Source organism: Lactuca sativa, chromosome 1 (assembly GCF_002870075.4).
Source record: "Lactuca sativa cultivar Salinas chromosome 1, Lsat_Salinas_v11, whole genome shotgun sequence".
Lineage (NCBI taxonomy): Eukaryota > Viridiplantae > Streptophyta > Magnoliopsida > Asterales > Asteraceae > Lactuca > Lactuca sativa.
This window is the reverse complement of record NC_056623.2, coordinates 237,606,417-237,624,174: the sequence shown is the minus strand read 5'-3', so window position 1 is coordinate 237,624,174 and position 17,758 is coordinate 237,606,417. Positions and strand designations below refer to the sequence as shown.

Below are 17,758 nucleotides of genomic sequence, written 5' to 3'. Positions count from 1 at the left end.
TTCATGAAACAATGTACAGGTGTGTTTCGGCACAAAGCAATGTTATGGCAGATTATGAGACACGACCTCCCATTGGACCAAGAGTCTTGACTGCAGAACAACAAGCTGCATTGGATGCTTTGGATGCTTTGGAGCAGCCGGCTAACAGGGGAAAATGAGTCACAAAGAAAGAGAGAGAAGATGCTAAGGAGGGTAAGCCAAAGTCTTCCAAATGAAAGTCTGGTGAAGGAGAATCTTCTCAATCGAAACCGAAAAAGATAAAGAAGATGGCCAACCGACCCAAGGAGAACTCTCCTCCAGGACCAGATCCTGTTGATGATCAAGATGAAGAAGAGGAGAATCCTCATGTCTCACCCCGAGAGTCCACTCCTCCAAGATCTCCAACTCCACCAGAATCTCCCAAACAGGTCCTCATTCCAACCCCACCCCCATCTCCAAAAACTACCAAAGTTCCAACTCCACCTCCATCACCGAAACAGAAAGCTTTACTTTCTGCTCCTACTGATATTCCACCCATTCTTACAGAAACAACATCTTTACCCACCTCATCTCTAATTACCTCTACTATACCCTTATCCACTCCTCTTATAACCGAATCAATAACCACTACCATTCCCAACATCAACGTGGAAGTTAATGTATCTGATACAGGGGCTACTTCTGTGACTGATACTCCGGTTATAAATATACCACCATCCCCAACCCCATCCTCTGCTTCTGGTGCTACTCTTGGAGGAGATGATGAGGATTATGATTCTCTTTATTACAGTCCTTATCGAATTCCAACTGAAAATGATGCTGATGCTCCTGTCACAAGTCAACATATACAGGACATTCATGACAAGTTAGATCGACTGCTTGCTGATAGTAAAGCTTATGGTAGTGTTGTTTTAAAAGCTTTCTTGGAGACTGCTATTAAGCAATATACAGATGCGATTGATAGATCGACAGAAGCAGTTGACAAGTCTGCATCTTCCTGTGCGAAGGCTACAAAAGAAGTTTCTGAGGTTGTTCACACAACTCAGATTTTTCTTGATTCTCTGAAGTCTCATGCTGACACTAATCAAGCCAAATTCCAATCTTCGGTGGATTCCTTTTCTAAAACTCTTCAAGATGAAACCACCAAGTTTGAAGCTCTTCGTACGGAACTTAAAACAGAATCAACATCTTTTCTCCAATCTATGGATTCTCGTTTTGTTTCTCTTGCTGTTGAAAGTACGTTGAAGGAGGACTTGATCAAACATCAAGCCACTATCGATATACAGAAAGTTCAGCTGGCTCAGGCAGAAAAGGAAATTTCTCTGTTAAAGACTCAAAGGGCTGTGTATCAAAGTTGTGCTGGTGATGTCAAAGCTATGTTGACAACTCTACTTGCAGCTCATGATCCCTTCTTAACTTTAACCATCCAGAAGCATCTTCAGTCCAAACTTCTTCCTGCTATTGCCATTCTGAGTGAAATGATGGGTGTTTCGGAGAAAGTTGTTCTTCCGAAACAAGGGGGAGAGGAGAGTGCACATCTGAAGTCCAAGACAGAATCGAAGGTTAATTTAGCTTCGGTTTCTGGGAAGCAAGTTCAAATTGAAAGTGATAGTGATACTGAGGAGACTATTGCTGAAGCTCTTCAAAGAAAGAAAAGGGACAGAGAGCTCAATGAAACGATGAAAGTGGACAGAGAGGCAGAAGAGAAAGCAAGGAGGAATAAGGAAGAAGAGGATGCCTTGAAATGCAAAAAGACTCTGTTTCCAGAATGGGACAGAGATACACTTATCAATCAGGCGATTGAGTTTCCTTCTGTCTATTGGTTGGAACCAGTTGCTTCGTTTGACTATGATAACTCCAGAGACTTACAGTTCGACATGCCTATTACAAGAAAAGCATTTACCTTTCATTTCTTTGATGTTACTGCTAAGTTTCCACATCCAAATCTGAAGGTTGACAGAGAATTGATCGATTTCTATTTAAAGAATGGTCAACCGCAGTACTTGACTTAGAGTGTACAGAAGATTACTAAAGTCAAGGTACTAAAAACTTCACCTACTGGGAGATTTGTGAATGTATACTTCAAGATCAACCATGGTTCAGCAAACACGGAACATTTCATTTCTCTAGCAGATCTTCCAAACCTTAATCCGCATGACTGGATTCTGCTATACAACATTCTGCTCTCAAATTTTAAGGAGTATGAGCCAATTCTTAAACATCTGAAAAGAATGTTGGCCTCCTATGTCCATGAGCTTGCAACTATGGATCAGGAGATAGCTAAGGTGATGAATAAGAAGCCATCTGTGAAGCCAACGTCTAAACCTGGTGATGTGAACAAAATGAAGTTGGGGCAGACAGATTCTACAAATTTGACTGATATGTTCACAAAGGGTGAGAAGCACAAGTTTTTGTTTTCTTTGGTTGACAAGCATCTGTTTTCAACAGGCTGTCTGGAGCATATCATCAATATTATACATCGATGCAAGCAGAATTCAGCAGCTGGTAAGAAGTACTTCACTGATATGCTTCAGTGGTATATTACATTTCGACATCATGTTTTGGCCATTATACCGAGAATATTTGAAACAGTGAAGAAGTTCTCTGTTGTGAAAAGAGATTGAAGTTTCTGCTCCAAGGACGCAAAAGGGGAGATTGTTAAGTATTTTAGTGTTGCGTCTTGGGCTTTTGAGTTTTGTACTCGGATTGGGCTTATCCATCCGTATTTATCTAGATTAGTTTCATTGTTATCTAGATAAGTTGTTAGGGTTATAATATATATATGCATGCATGTATGCGTATAAAATAGAATAGTCTATTACGTTGATTCTTGTAACCCTAAACGCCTCTACAGATTGAAGTTCTTTATCGAGCTCTTTTGGGGTGTTATTGCATTAATCATTCGACATATTCAGTGCAATACTTGTATTCTTTAATTCGTTCTTATTTAATATCTTGCTTAGAATCATACGATCCTGAAAGAACATTGTTCTAACAGGGAGATTGCCAGCATACTGTCTGGCCGGGTTAGGGATAACTGGGATACTAGAAGGGATGGTAGTAGGAGGTAGAGAAGTCGTGGTTTCGAAGGTTGCCACAGGTTGTTGTCTTTTGCTCGCCCCTTGGGGTGATTTTCCTTTAGCTTTAGCCTAGAACTTTCATTTGTTATTCTTGGGATTGAGATTCGGGGTATCGTGGTAGTTTGTTGCTCGATGAGGTACTTGATTGTTACTTGGATTGGAATTATTTTTAACAATCCCGCTAACATTTGCGTTGTTAGCATTAAGGTGGGTCAGAACAGCTGACACGGCAGCTGAGACTGCAGCTTGAAAGGTAGCTGCATCAATCTGAAGAGTTGGTGTTTGGTTGATGGGTTTATCGTTTTTCTTCGGCGACATGATTCTGTTATACGGAAAGATAACGAATTTGTAAGCGAGTATGGTTGAACCTAGACGTAGTTCAATCGTTCATGTAAAGAGTAAAAATGTGCTCTCGAGGGTTTGAACTACATCCTGATGATGCAGTCCTAGTACAGAGCAAAAGTAAGTTCATAGAATGGTCTCAAGACGTTTGACGTTCAAATCAAGGTACCATCGGTTGGTAAATAACAAGATCCAACCTTTGAAAGAGAATTGGGAATGATCCCCGAGCTAAATTACCCTAGTCCAATAACTTGACTAGAGTGGGTTTCAGATAGACTCCAATGAAAGCATGATGAAAGCATTTAAACAAAGATTGAAACGGAAGTTAGCCGAATGTCGACATCATTGATGTTTAAGATGTAATAGGTTTGGGGAAATTGACCTTGTTGTAGGTCTTACAACATATTCGGAGTAGAAAAGTCTTTGACAGCATAAAGACTTAACTAAAATTACTTACAGTACAAGGTAGTCACATAGAAAGTACTACACAGAACATAGATAGGAACACGGTTCTTTAAAACAAAGAAGGAAGTAAGGTATCTCTCACTGGCGACGGTCATCCCTATGGTGAACCCTTAGTTCGGCTAGTTGACATTCCATATCAAGCAGGCATCTTTCGTACACCCTCTGGCATACTTGGAGCTCTATGACTTCGGCTCGTGTTCCAGCCAGTGTTCGTAGCAGGGTTTCATGGTCTCTCTCAGATCTCTCATGAATGTGTTCAAGGCGGGTGCGGATGGTATGCATCCTTGCATTACCATCAACCTCTGCGATGCGATGGAGAGATGTCCTGCCCTGAATCTCGTTCCGGGCAAATCTGCGGACCAGAATTGGAAGAATTCTGTCTGCTGAGCTTCCTTCACTTGTGTTGTAGAAGCTTCGGTCTCCATCAAACGACATAGGTTGATCTTGCTCTTCGCCCCCTGTCTCCAAACATTCTACCCAAGGGGGCGTCGGGCCATGAAAAGCCGAACGAGGGTTAGGATTTGGAACAAGAGCCATCAGGGGTAGGTTCTCTACTTCAGGTTCGGAGTCAGACCCTTCAACAAAGCCTTCAACTTGGTGACCATCCATAGGGATTTGATGATCAACCACTGGCTCCTCTCCGAGCCATCCAACATTGTCATGGTTAGGGTAGTACGGTTTGCCGTGGGGATGGAATCCAGCCATGATATCTACGCGAGAAAAAGGATAATAAGAACTAACTAAATAGACGAACTAACTAAGATAATTATAAGATTATCTTTATTAGTTGCTTCAATACTTGTTTAGTGCATACCAGTTATATGTATTTAGGATAGGATAGACCTTCGAATAAGTGACCCTAACACTAAGCCCCCAACCCAACGAGGACAGGACATAAAGCAAAGATTCACAGATTCTAAGTCTATGACATCCTAGTACATATAAACTTAGTGTATCTACTAAACAACTATTGACATACTAATAAAAATCTATTTAGTTCTCAAATAAGCAATTACAGTAACACTAAATACCCCTATGGTATTTCATTGTGGTCGTGTTGGTAAGTTTTTAGACTTGTTGCCACATCACAACCATTATTGGGCATATGCTAATTACTCCTCGGACCAGCATAGTTGATCAGGCTATGCCATTCCCAGGACTGACCATACATCCCCAAGCTTACTTGTGATATTCAACAATCGTAATACTTTTGTTCTTGTCATTATGACACTGATTTTAGTATGAATGCAGGCACGTATACTTAATTAAATATTTTATTATTTAAAAGTATAAACTCTTGGTCAGAGTATTTTAATTCCATTGTATTTATAGTTCGTATATCTTTTATGGGTTGATATACTCAATTCACTATAAACAATGCTCTGATACCAATCTGTCACACCCCAAAACCGAGAATGGCAGAAACATTCTGGGGTGGAGGACGTCATGTATGTATCACAACAATGTAAAGTAGTAAACAAGCAACAACATCATCCATTGCATTAATAGAATAATTCTGCTTACAAGTGTGTTCTTTCATAGTATAAAACAACAAAATGAATACTCAAAATAAAAGACGAGTCTTGACTGCTCCGTCTTCTCTAAACCTTGCATCGGTACCTGTCTATTTGTAACCTAAGAATACAAGTTATTTTGAAAGCGAGTATCAGCAATAAAGCTGGTGAGTTCATAAGTATTTTAATGTTATTTCTTTGAAAAGTTGTTATGAAAGACTAGTGAATGTTTGATGAAACATTTAGTATAAGTATGAAAACCCTAGAAAATCCCATATTTCCTACTAGTATAAAAAGTAGTCTTCTACCAAGACCCGAATTTTTTGAAAGTAGTCTTCTACCAAGACCTGAATGTTTTGAAAGTAGTCTTCTACCAAGACCTGACTGTTTCGAAAGTAGTCTTCTACCAAGACCTGACTGTTTTAAAGTAGTCTTCTACCAAGACCTGAATGTTTTAAAGTAGTCTTCTACCAAGACCTGAATGTTTTGAAAATACGCATCACTGTAAATGTGACGGTTTTTCCCCTGTTTAACTTATTATTATAAAACTACAAAAGTAATAATATAATAACTTATGTTGTATCCTTTGGTACTAAGATATTCTAGTATAATCTACCTCGTCGGTTATGTGAACGTTACACACAATAAAGGTAACAATATAATTATATAGGTATTAGTCTACCCCGTCGTTATGTGAATGTATCACAAAATAAAGGTAATGAGGTAATAACTTAAGTATTATCCTTTGTTACTAGAATAAACACGACGTGGAAACTCACCGTAAATGGATCAACCGTAGATATCCATAGATGTGCATTTACCTCTGTTGCTAATAGTCGGGTGTAGGAATAGTTAGTCCCTTAAGTATATATGTAATGGTATCAACCGTAGACATCCGTAGATGTGCATTTACCTCTGTAGCTAATAGAGGGATTAGGAGTGGTTAACCCCTTATAGTATCCTTTGGTACTAGGATAGACAGATCTCATCTAATAATATCTACGCATATAATATGTAATAGTATCTTATCATATAGTATCTATGTAAAAGTATCCCTATAAGAGTATCCATATAAGTGTATCCATGTAAGAGGAATCTCTATAAGAGTATCCCTTCATATAGCATGTAGTATAGACTCATGAATGAACTGACTCTTGTGTAATTCCTTGTAATAGGAATAATGTTTTGTATCCCCTAAACTATTCCTGTAATAGTTTACTGGAATGTAATTGATGAGTGTCCAAGTAGGTTTATACACCCTTGCTACCCAAGAGTGTCGGAACTGAACTAACTAATGGAACTTTTATGTCTATATAGGTATACATGATATATAACTAATATTTAGACGACATTCGGACGAATAACTGATACCCTAAGGCCACATCCCAACGAGAACAGAAAAAGAAATAAGGCGAGCTAGTCGTTCTAAGTCTTCTAAACCTTTCTTATTTTACTGTACATATATAGGCAAGCATTTAACAATATAAAAGTATAAAAGAAGTTTTGTAAAACCTTTGAAAAGATTATTAAATAAGAATTTATGACTTGATGTCAGTTTATAAAACGATTCGAAAACAGTTGACAAGACAGTTTAAGTGTAAGAAAACCTTTGTTTGAAGCACAACTATAACAGATTCAAAAAGGAAACATACAGTTTGTAAGACAGTTTCTAAAAGTGTTTTAACATGTAAAAAAACGTTTGAGAAAGCTATTTGAAGTACTCTGTTTGGTGAAACGGCTAAAAGTGTAGTAAGTCCAATTGTATGTTAGTTATAAATCACATGTGAGTGATTACATAACCAAAAAGTATAACAAAGATTTATGTCTTTCACACGGGGATAACTGTGTGTTTACTTGTATTCTCCCCTTTAAAAGTGTATAAAAAGCATTTATAAAGCATTTGAAAGTGTAGATTATAGGGGTATGAACTCACTTGATAAGTGGTGAATCGAGCAGCATTTCGTTTCCAAGAAGGATCGTCCTTGACGTAACCACGAGTCTTGGGTGAAGAAACGAGCTTCACGCGGGCAGTACTTCGATTGGAAAGAAGTTAGTTTCCCGGGAGTTTCAGAGCGTTGGGGCTCGCGTCATGTGTGAGAGGTGTTACCGGGGCTTCGGGGTGGTTTAGAAGGGCTTAATAGTGTGTAGAAGTAGGAGAGAGGATGGGGTTGAGCAACCAAACTTGAAAGGCTTAGATTTCTTTATATAGTCACAATTTTGACTCTCACGTCGTGAGTTTTTCATAACTCACGTCGTGAGTTCTGACACAGAGTCGGGATTCGTGCCCCGAACTTCATAAATTCATAACTTTCGCATCCGAGCTCCGTTTTCTACGTTCTTGATATGCACGCGTAGGTGAGATTATGCTCTACAACTCTCGTTTAGACTTCGTTGGCTAATTTTGACTTTATTTTTAATATATTATTAATATATTATCTTTATATTATTTTTAGTAGGCCGGGACACGAAAAATCATAACTTCCTCATACGAAGTCAGATTTGGGCGTTCTTTTTATATATGTTTACAGTTAAATGTTATCTATGACTTTCATTTAGATACTTAAGGCTAAAAGCTATTGTATTGAAACTTCGCGTTTTTCGTTTAATCGGTGTTGCCGGTTTTGTCGGAAATCTTAGAATGGTTATAACTTCTTCGTTATAACTCGGATTTTTGTGTTCTTTATATGTATGAAAACCTTGTTACGATTCCTACCACTTTATTTAACCCAAATAAGATTTTAGGAAAGTTATATTTTGACCTAAATTTGACTGGTCTTACATTACATTGTCTCGAAATATCGGGTTGTTACACGTTATGGTTACTATGAGTTTGTGGTGATGCCTTTCGGTCTCACCAATGCTCCTTCCGCGTTCATGGATCTCATGAACCGCGTGTGCAGACCGATGTTGGATCGGTCTGTGATTGTTTTCATCGATGACATCTTGGTCTATTCCAAGATGCAAGAGAAGCATGAGGAGCACTTGCGGGAGGTTCTAGATACTTTGAGGAGGGAGAGCTTGTATGCTAAGTTCACCAAGTGTGAGTTTTGGCTGCACGAGGTGCAGTTTCTGGGGCACCTTGTCAATCAGGACTGGATTTCGGTTGACCCGGCCAAGGTGGAGGCCGTAATGAGATGGGAGGTTTTGAGATCTCCATCCGAGATTCGGAGCTTCCTGGGACTGGCAGGCTACTATCAAAGATTCATTCAGGACTTCTCCAAGATAGTCGTGCCCTTGAACAAGTTGACGAGGAAAGTTGTGGTCTTTCACTGGGGGCCTGAGCAGCAGGTTGCGTTCGAGACTTTGAGACAGAGATTTTGCGAGGCGCCAATCTTAGCCCTACCAGAGGGCATGGAGGATTTTGTAGTGTATTGTGATGCGTCCATCTCGGGTTTGGGCACGGTATTGATGCAGAGAGGGCATGTTATTGCTTACACCTCGAGGCAGTTGAAGCCTCACGAGACGAATTATCCGACGCATGATTTGGACCTGGGGGCTGTTGTTTTCGCCCTCAAGATTTGGCGTCATTACCTCTATAAGGTTCGTTGTACTATTTACACGGACCACAAGAGCCTGAGGTATCTCATGGACCAGCCAAATCTAAATATGAGGCATCGTCGGTGGCTTGATGTGGTAAAGGATTATGATTGCGAGATCCTCTACCACCCCGGGAAGGCCAATGTCGTGGCCGACGTGCTTAGCCGTAAGGTAGCGCCAATTAGGGACGTCTGTATGAGGATGACAGTTGTGACTCCGCTGTTGGAGCAGATTTGGGAGGCCCAACAGGAGGCCAGGAAGGAGGAACATCATAAGAGCGAGCGAATTGTGGGTCAGGTTTCCTCCTTCAATTATGATAGCCAGGGATTGTTGACTCTTCACCGTAGGGTGTGGGTGTAACGCCCGTAGATCAGAGCTAGTCAATTTAGAGACGATAAGCGTCAAAAATGACTTTTTTGGGAAAGATTATTTAGAAGTAGTAATCTTAAATAATATGTAGTTTATGTTACGAGGTTTCCGAATATATAAAGAACGTCGAAATCCGAGTTATAACGAAGAAGTTATGACCTGTCGAACTTTCGCGATAGAACCGGCACGACACAGCGCGACGTAAATAGTGAATTTACGTTAGAGCAATATTTATCCAAAACAATCTAAATGAGAATTAAAGATCTCATCGATAGTAGTTCAACGACAGAAAGATGGACGAAAACGGACGTCAAACGAAGGAGTTAGGAGTTTATAACAGAGTTTTCCTGTCCCGACCTACTAAAAATAATATATAAGTAATATAATTATAATATATTAAAAATAAATTCAAAATTAGCCAATGGAGTCTAAACGAGAGTTGTAGAGCATAATCTCACCTTCGCGTGGATATAAAGAACGTCGAAAACGGAGTTTGTATGCGAAAGTTATGAATTTCTGAAGTTCGGGGCGCGAAACCCCAAAACTGTCAGATACCACGACGTGGCAAGCAGTGCCACGACGTGCCCAGTCTTCTGACACCTCCAGGAGTCCCCCAGATGCAACTTGCGATGACGCATGCAGTGACGACCAAGCCCACGACGTGGAAAGGGCAGATTTTGCCCTATAAATAGATTTGAAGGGCCAGCCGAGTTTGGTTGCTCATTCTCTCATCTATCACCTGTATTGCATCAATTGACATGCAAAGAAGTACCTCCGAAGCCCCAGTATCAACCCCGAGACCCGAAGCAAGTCCCGAAGCCCGAAGATCCCGAGAAGAAAAAGAGTTTCCGAGCCGAAGCTCTGCCCGCGAGAAACCCGGTGGGTGAAGATCTTCCAGATCTACCGAAGAATACTACTTCTGCAAGTCATAGTGATGTCTGATCATCTTCTGATCAAGTGAGTGTATAGTGATGGGTTTTGAGCATTCTAACACTTCCTAAGTGTACATGCAACCCTAATAAACCTTGGATCTATGTTTGTCTAAGATACATGCAAATCATTATTTTTCCAAGGTTCATATCCTAACTAGCATGGCATGGGGAACATGAATCAAATAAAGCTAGTATAAATACTTACCTTGTAGTAGTAGTTGATTGCTTGGAGTTTTAGAGCCTAGCACCAATAGTGTGGATGCCTCAAATGGAAATCACAAATCACCACAAACTTGGAACTTTGAGAGAATAGTCACTACTATCTTGAAATTTGCCCTCTTGCTTTACTCACCTCAACTAGTGTGATTTCAAGAACCAAATCCTCCTTTATATAGTGTGGTGGATTAGGGTTACATCCATGTAAACCCTAATACCCATGTCTCTTCATTTCCATGAGATCCATGGGTTAAAGCTCCATGGAGTATCCATGGACTTTCCATGCAAGCCTAGCCCATTCTAAATAAGCATTAGCCCACACTATATAAATATAGAAGCCCATATTTAATTAGTAATATCTTTGATCTCTAAATTAATCCTAGATTAATTATAGATCAATATTAATTAAATAATATGATCTTATATTAATATATTAGAACTTATAATATATTAATAAATCATAACTTGTACTATTCTTAAAAGATTATCCATAAATTGTTCGGGTGAAGTGCAACCCAAATGGACCATGCCGGGTCAGGTCAAGTACATACCAAATATAGTTATGGACTTAGACACTATATCCAATAGTCTCCCACTTGGATAAGTCTAATAACTATAGTTGCAAGTATGACTTCAGGAACCGATCAGCAATCGTAGCTCTTTAAACTCTGTTGAACTAGAACGCACCATTTTAGATAAGTGATCATATAATCCTCTGTTCTAGATATCAGCCGGACAAATACATGGAACATGGTCTTACTTATTGTCCAGCATTTGTTTCCCGATTTCCGATTTGTTTGACATAGAACTTAACTGAACACATCAATTTAGTTCTGACCGGGCCCGGTACATAGGTCAAAAAAATCATCGAGAGGCCCAGATATCGCTTCTAATCCTAGAAGGAACAGATAAACTTCGACTCATATGTTTGTTCTACCACTCATTGAATTATACACAAAGGCACGTTTTATAACATCGAGTTACCAATGTGTTTTCGTATAATCAATGCATAACCAACTCGTAAGTAACAAATCATATCTCTAGGTTTGAAGACTTATATGATATTACCGTCTCACGATCACTCGAGATAAAATTCCATGAAGTGATTCCAGTGAGCGAGGGTTGAGTCCAATGCTCAGAACTTATGAGCACTCATGATTGTTGTAGCCATGTCCAACACCTTAGACCTCTGCAACCAATCATGACAGTCTTGATTCATACCTACTTCCGAAATATGACGGACTGTGGAGGTTTGAATAATATGATATACCAAACATAATTATTCTGGAAGTCAAAACATGCAAAAGAAATATAGTAAACGATCGACAAGAGATAGCAACACTTTACTCATAAATAAAACACCTTTTATTCATCATATAATGTCAATTACACTTTACAAATTTCATAATTTATCTAACTACTAAAACTTATATCATCCTTCAGCCCTATGCTCCGAGCATGCTGGAGATGCTTAACCCTACTCAGTCCCTTTGTGAGGGGATCTACTGGGTTCTCATCCGATGATACCCTCTTTGCCGCGAGGATTCCTTCTTCTATTCGATGTCTGATGAAGTGATTTTTCTGTCAATGTGTCTGGATCTCCTATGATCTCTTGGTTCCTTGGATAAGGCAACCGCACTATTGTTGTCACATAAAATCTCCATTGGCTCCTTTATAGTTGGCACAACTCCAAGGTCTCTGATGAAGTTCTTTAGCCATATAGCCTCCTTTGCTGCCTAGCTTGCTGCTATATACTCTGATTCACAAGTGGAATCAGCCACTGTCTCCTGCTTGGAACTTTTCCAAGTAATTGCCCCTCCGTTTAGGGTAAAAACCCAGCCCGACTGAGAGCGGAAATTATCCCTGTTAGTCTGAAAGCTAGCATCACTATACCCTACAACTCTCAAGCTATCACTCCCACCAAGGGTAAGGACCCAGTCCTTAGTCCTTCGCAGGTACTTGAGGATATTCTTTACCGCAGTCCAGTGTGCCTTGCCAGGATTCCCCTGATACCTGCTCACCATGCTCAAGCAAAAGCTACATCAGGTCGAGTACACGTCATAGCATACATGATCGAACCTACAGCTGAAGCATAAGGTAGTCGACTCATTTCTACTATCTCAGCCTCAGTACTAGGGCTTTGTGTCTTACTCAATCTGGCGTTACTCTGAATGGGTAACTCACCTTTCTTGGAATTATGCATGTTGAATCTTTTCAACACTTTGTCCACATAAGTGCTTTGACTAAGTCCAATTAGTCTTTTACTCCTGTTTCTCAAAATCCTTATCCCAGGGATATAAGCAGCTTCACCAAGGTCCTTCATAGCGAAACACTTCCCAGGCCAGGACTTTACTTCCTGTAGGGTTGGGATGTCATTTCCTATGAGTAGTATGTCATCCACATACGGTAGCAAAAAGCTGACGATGCTCCCACTAGCCTTGATATAGACACAAGATTCATCTTCACTCCTTGAAAAGCCAAATTCCTTGACTTTCTCATCAAAGCAAAGATTCCATCTACGAGGTGCCTGTTTCAATCCATAAATGGATTTCTCGAGTTTAAACACTCTATTGGGGTACTCTGTACTGACAAAACCCTTTGGCTGAACCATGTAAACATCTTCAGCCAACTTTTTATTAAGGAAAGCGGTTTTGACATCCATTTGCCATATTTCATAGTCATGAAATGCAGCAATGGATAACAGAACCCTAATAGACTTTATCTTGGCCACTGGTGAAAAGGTTTCATCAAAATCAACTCCCGGAGTTTAAGAATAACCCTTTGCAACCAGACGTGCCTTATAAGTGTGTACATTACCATCCATGTCGGTCTTCTTCTTGAAGATCCATTTGCACCCAACTACCTTACGATTAGGTACATGGTCAACCAAGTTCCAAACTTGATTGTCATACATGGACTGTATCTCGCTATCCATAGCCTCTTTCCATTTAGCAGCCTCAGGGACTGCCATGGCTTCCGTGTAGCTGTTAGGCTCATCCAGACCTACTAGTGTCTCATCACTAATAAGTGTTTCACCTTCTGCAGTAATATGGAAACCATAGTAATGCTCAGGTGCATTCCTAACTCTCGTGGAATGTCTCAGAGGTACAGACTCGTCAATTGGCTCAACACTAGTTTCCTCCTCAAGTTGAGGGCTAGGGTTTGAAGTTCCTTCACCACTTGACTCTTGAATTTCTTCAAGGTTAATTTGCCTCCCACTGTCTCCTTGGCTTATAAACTCTCTCTCTCTCTCTCTCTCTCTCTCTCTCTCTCTCTCTCTCTCGAACGACTCCTCTTCTTGCTACAAAGACCACATTATCACTAGGTCTGTAGAAGAGGTAACCAAAGGATCTTTGTGGGTAGCCGATGAAAATACACCTCTCACTTCGGGGTTCTAGCTTTTCATGAGTCTCGCGCCTCACAAAAGCCTCGCAACCCCAAATCTTGATGTGTTCTAGGTTGGGTACTTTACTAGTCCACATCTCGTGAGGAGTTTTGGCAAATTCCTTTGTAGGGACTAGATTAAGGATATGGGCGACAGTCTCTAAGGCATACCCCCAAAATGAGATTGGTAGCGAAGCTTGACTCATCATGGAACGAACCATATCCAACAAGGTTCGATTAAGCCTCTCAGCTACACCATTCAACTGTGGTGTCCTGGGAGGTGTCAATTGTGAGACAATCCCACATTCCCTAAGATAGTCGAGGAACTCTAAACTAAGATACTCACCACCTCAATCGGATCGAAGCATCTTAATGATCCTGCCCAATTGATTCTCGACTTCCTGTTTAAATTCCTTAAACCTTTCGAAAGTCTCTGACTTATGCTTGATTAAGTAGACATATCCATATCTACTATAATCATCAGTAAAAGTCAAATAATAACGATTAGCATCCCTTGTGGCATGTTTGAATGGTCCACACACATCCGTGTGTACAAGGTCCAACAAACCTTCACCCCTCTCACAAGAGCCTGTGAAGGGTGACTTTGTCATTTTTCCAAGTAAGCATGATTCGCAACTATCATCTGACTTTAGGTCAAACGACTCCAAGACTCCATCCTTTTGGAGTTGGCCTATGCGTTTCTTGCTTATATCTCCAAGACGACAATGCCATAGTGATGCTTTATCCAAGTTATTATTATTAATAGAATCAATACACATCACATTATTTCCTAAGTTATCTACAACAGACACGGCTTCATACACACCATCACAAGGTAATGCTTTAAAATAAAGAACATTATTAAAGAAAGCATCAATAGAACCAACTTCATTATTAAATGAAAAGGTAAACCCTTGTTTATACAATGCATGAAAGGAAATAATATTTCTTGCCATTTCTAGCGAGTAACAACATTTATTCAAATCTAAATTTAACCCATTACTTAGCGACAAAGTATAAACTCCAATCTTGGTGACAAGTTTAACTTTCCTATTCCCCATGATTAAGTTTATCCTTCCTTTCTCCACATTCTCACTTCTTCTTAGTCCCTGCAAGTCACAACAAATATGAATACCACAACCAGTATCAAGGACCCAAGAGTTAGAATTGGGTGAGTTATTAGAAATGATAGTGTAAATACCTGCATGGTTGGGTTTAACTTTCCCATCCTTCGCATCTTGCTGGTACTTTGGGCAGTTCCGCTTCCAATGTGCCTTTTCATGGCAATAGAAGCATTCAGCCTCTTTTGGGTCAGAAGAAGGAGTGATGAAACCTTTCTTGGTTCCACTTGAAGAAGAGCCATCAAGGGTCCTAACCTTGGTACCCTTCGAAGAACTCTTTCTCTTCTTCCCTCGTCCTTTCCCGATTGCCAAGACAGGGGTGGTGTTGGTAGGAGTAGGAGTAACAATCGCCTTACCCTTAAGACTACTTTCTACGGTCTTTAAGAGTCCTTGAAGTTTGTTGAGTGTGACCTCTTCCTTGTTCATGTGGTATGTCATGCGGAATTGATCATAACATGAAGGTAAGGAGTGCAAAATGATATCTATTTGCAAGCTCCTCAGGGAAGTTCACATTTAGCTTCAGCAAACGGTCCACAAATCTTTGCATTTTCTGCATGTGCCCCGTGATGGGTTCACCATCCTTCATGCGAGTTGTTATCATGGAGGAGATGATTTCATACCTCTCTTGATGAGTACTTTGATGGTATCTTTCCATCAAGTCTTGGTGCATCTCATAGGGGTAGAAATCTTCATAGGATTTTTGGAGATCCGCGGTCATAGTGGCCATCATGATGCATGCTACTTTGGTGGCATCCCTTTCATGTGCCCTAAACTCAGCGATCTCTTGAGGAGTAGCAACTGTCTCATCAATCTCCTTAAGCTCCTTATCGAGGACATATTCCTTGTCCTCGTAGCGAGTAATCATTCTGATGTTTCTGATCCATTCATTAAAGTTGGATCCATCAAAAGTGACTTTCCCACACAAGTTCATAAGAGAAAAGGAGCCACTAGGATTAGAGCCAGAAGCAGCGTTGTTTGCAGACATCTGATAAGAGAAGAAAGAAGGATTAGTTTAGATATAGAGATAGTCCTTAATAAAACACCCAAATGTAGTATTAACGCTAGGACCCAATCACAATATATTATACTTAGAAGAGGTATGTCGTAATCTAAGTAATAACATATTTGAAAGGTAGGTGAATAACGATTCACCAATTTCCACCAAAGCCGGAATATTAAAAAAATATTTAATTTGGTTCTTAGAAACTCCTAGATTCTTTTGAGATTCAATGAACTTTTCAAAGGCATGTTTCAATCTCGAGTGTGCCCTCCAAGTTTTGTGACTGGGATGCCGAGGATCACAAAACGAGGTGTGAAGTAACCATGCAAATTACTTGGCACCCTTAATAAATTAGCCCTCAATTGATGTGCTGGTTAACCACACACGCTCCATCGATACTATGATAAATACCAAGTCACCCTTTACCTACCTTGTTAAGTCCAAGTTAGTGTGCCGGTTAACCACACACGCTCCACTAACGACTTAAACAAAGTGTAAAGTGTAATTTCATGGATTAGCACCTTATTCACGTTTTTTCTAAAGTAACTAAGATTGGGAATTTAATAAAACATTTCGTTACTTTATAATATTCATAATACTTTTAATGAGAATATATAAGTCCTTGTCTTACCCATTCGGCTAACGACCCTCCACCAGTCAAGCAAGCGGTGGGTGAGAGTGGACACCCATTAAGTTGCCATTTTATAGGCAACAACCTTATACCCACCTTATAGACTAGCTTCGTGAATGAGGCGTACTAGCGGTAAGACGACTTTGATCTTATATATATATATATATATATATATATATATATATATATATATATATATATATATATATATATATATATATATATATATATATATATATATATATATATATATATATATTATTAACTTATAATATTATAATTATAAGGGTTGAATTTTAACTTTTAAAATTCTAAGGGTTGGAACTAAAGTTTTTAATATGACTTTACTTGTTCCAAAACTTGAGGGCAAGTTTTGTAAACTTTCAAAACTTTTCATTTCTTGTAACTTATGAGTTAAATAGAGTAATAAAAATGAAGACTCTTCATTTTTCTAACTCTTGTGTTCTTTTAATGGTTTTAATTCAAGTGTGACTCTTGGTTTTCCAAAACTTGAGGACAAGTTATGGACTCCATTAAAACACATTATGATCAAGAATTAAACTACCACATAGGTTACAAATAATTCCTATGATCATCTAAACATCATAAGATCAAGAACATGAATATGAACACTTTCATGAATCAAAAATTACACAAAAAACTTTGTAATTTTGATAACAAGTTGTTGTAAATGGATTAGCAAAGACATTACACCATCTAAAACAAGTTTTCAAGTACCAAAACAGTTTAGGGTAATGTTTCTAGTCTATTTCCAGCAACTAAAGTCGAAAATCTGCACTCGGAGGCTTCTACTCGCCGAGTGCATGAGCCTACTCGGTGAGTAGGTTGAAGATTCACATGAACTCGGCGAGTCCCCCCATGGACTCGGCGAGTTCATCAGGCAGACAGCAAGTTTTTCGACTTTTTCCAATATTTTGCATCAAGTATCAAACAAAAAAACCAGTCTCTGATACCACTGATGGGTTATGAGCATTCTAACACTTCCTAAGTGTACATGCAACCCTAATAAACCTTGTATCTATGTTTGTCTAAGATACATGCAAATCATTATTTTTCCAAGGTTCATATCCTAACTAGCATGGCATGGGGAACATGAATCAAATAAAGCTAGTAGAAATACTTACCTTGTAGTAGTAGTTGATTGCTTGGAGTTTTAGAGCCTAGCAC

At 39.4% G+C, this 17,758-nt stretch overlaps 1 protein-coding gene across 1 annotated transcript; it reads left to right on the top strand.

Moving 5' to 3' along the window:
- The first annotated feature begins 266 nt into the window (after positions 1–266).
- LOC111897394 (flocculation protein FLO11-like) lies at positions 267–1,991 on the top strand. The gene has a single exon (XM_023893350.1). The coding sequence runs from the start codon at positions 267–269 to the stop codon at positions 1,989–1,991; it is 1,725 nt and encodes a 574-aa protein (XP_023749118.1).
- The last annotated feature ends 15,767 nt before the right edge of the window (positions 1,992–17,758 follow it).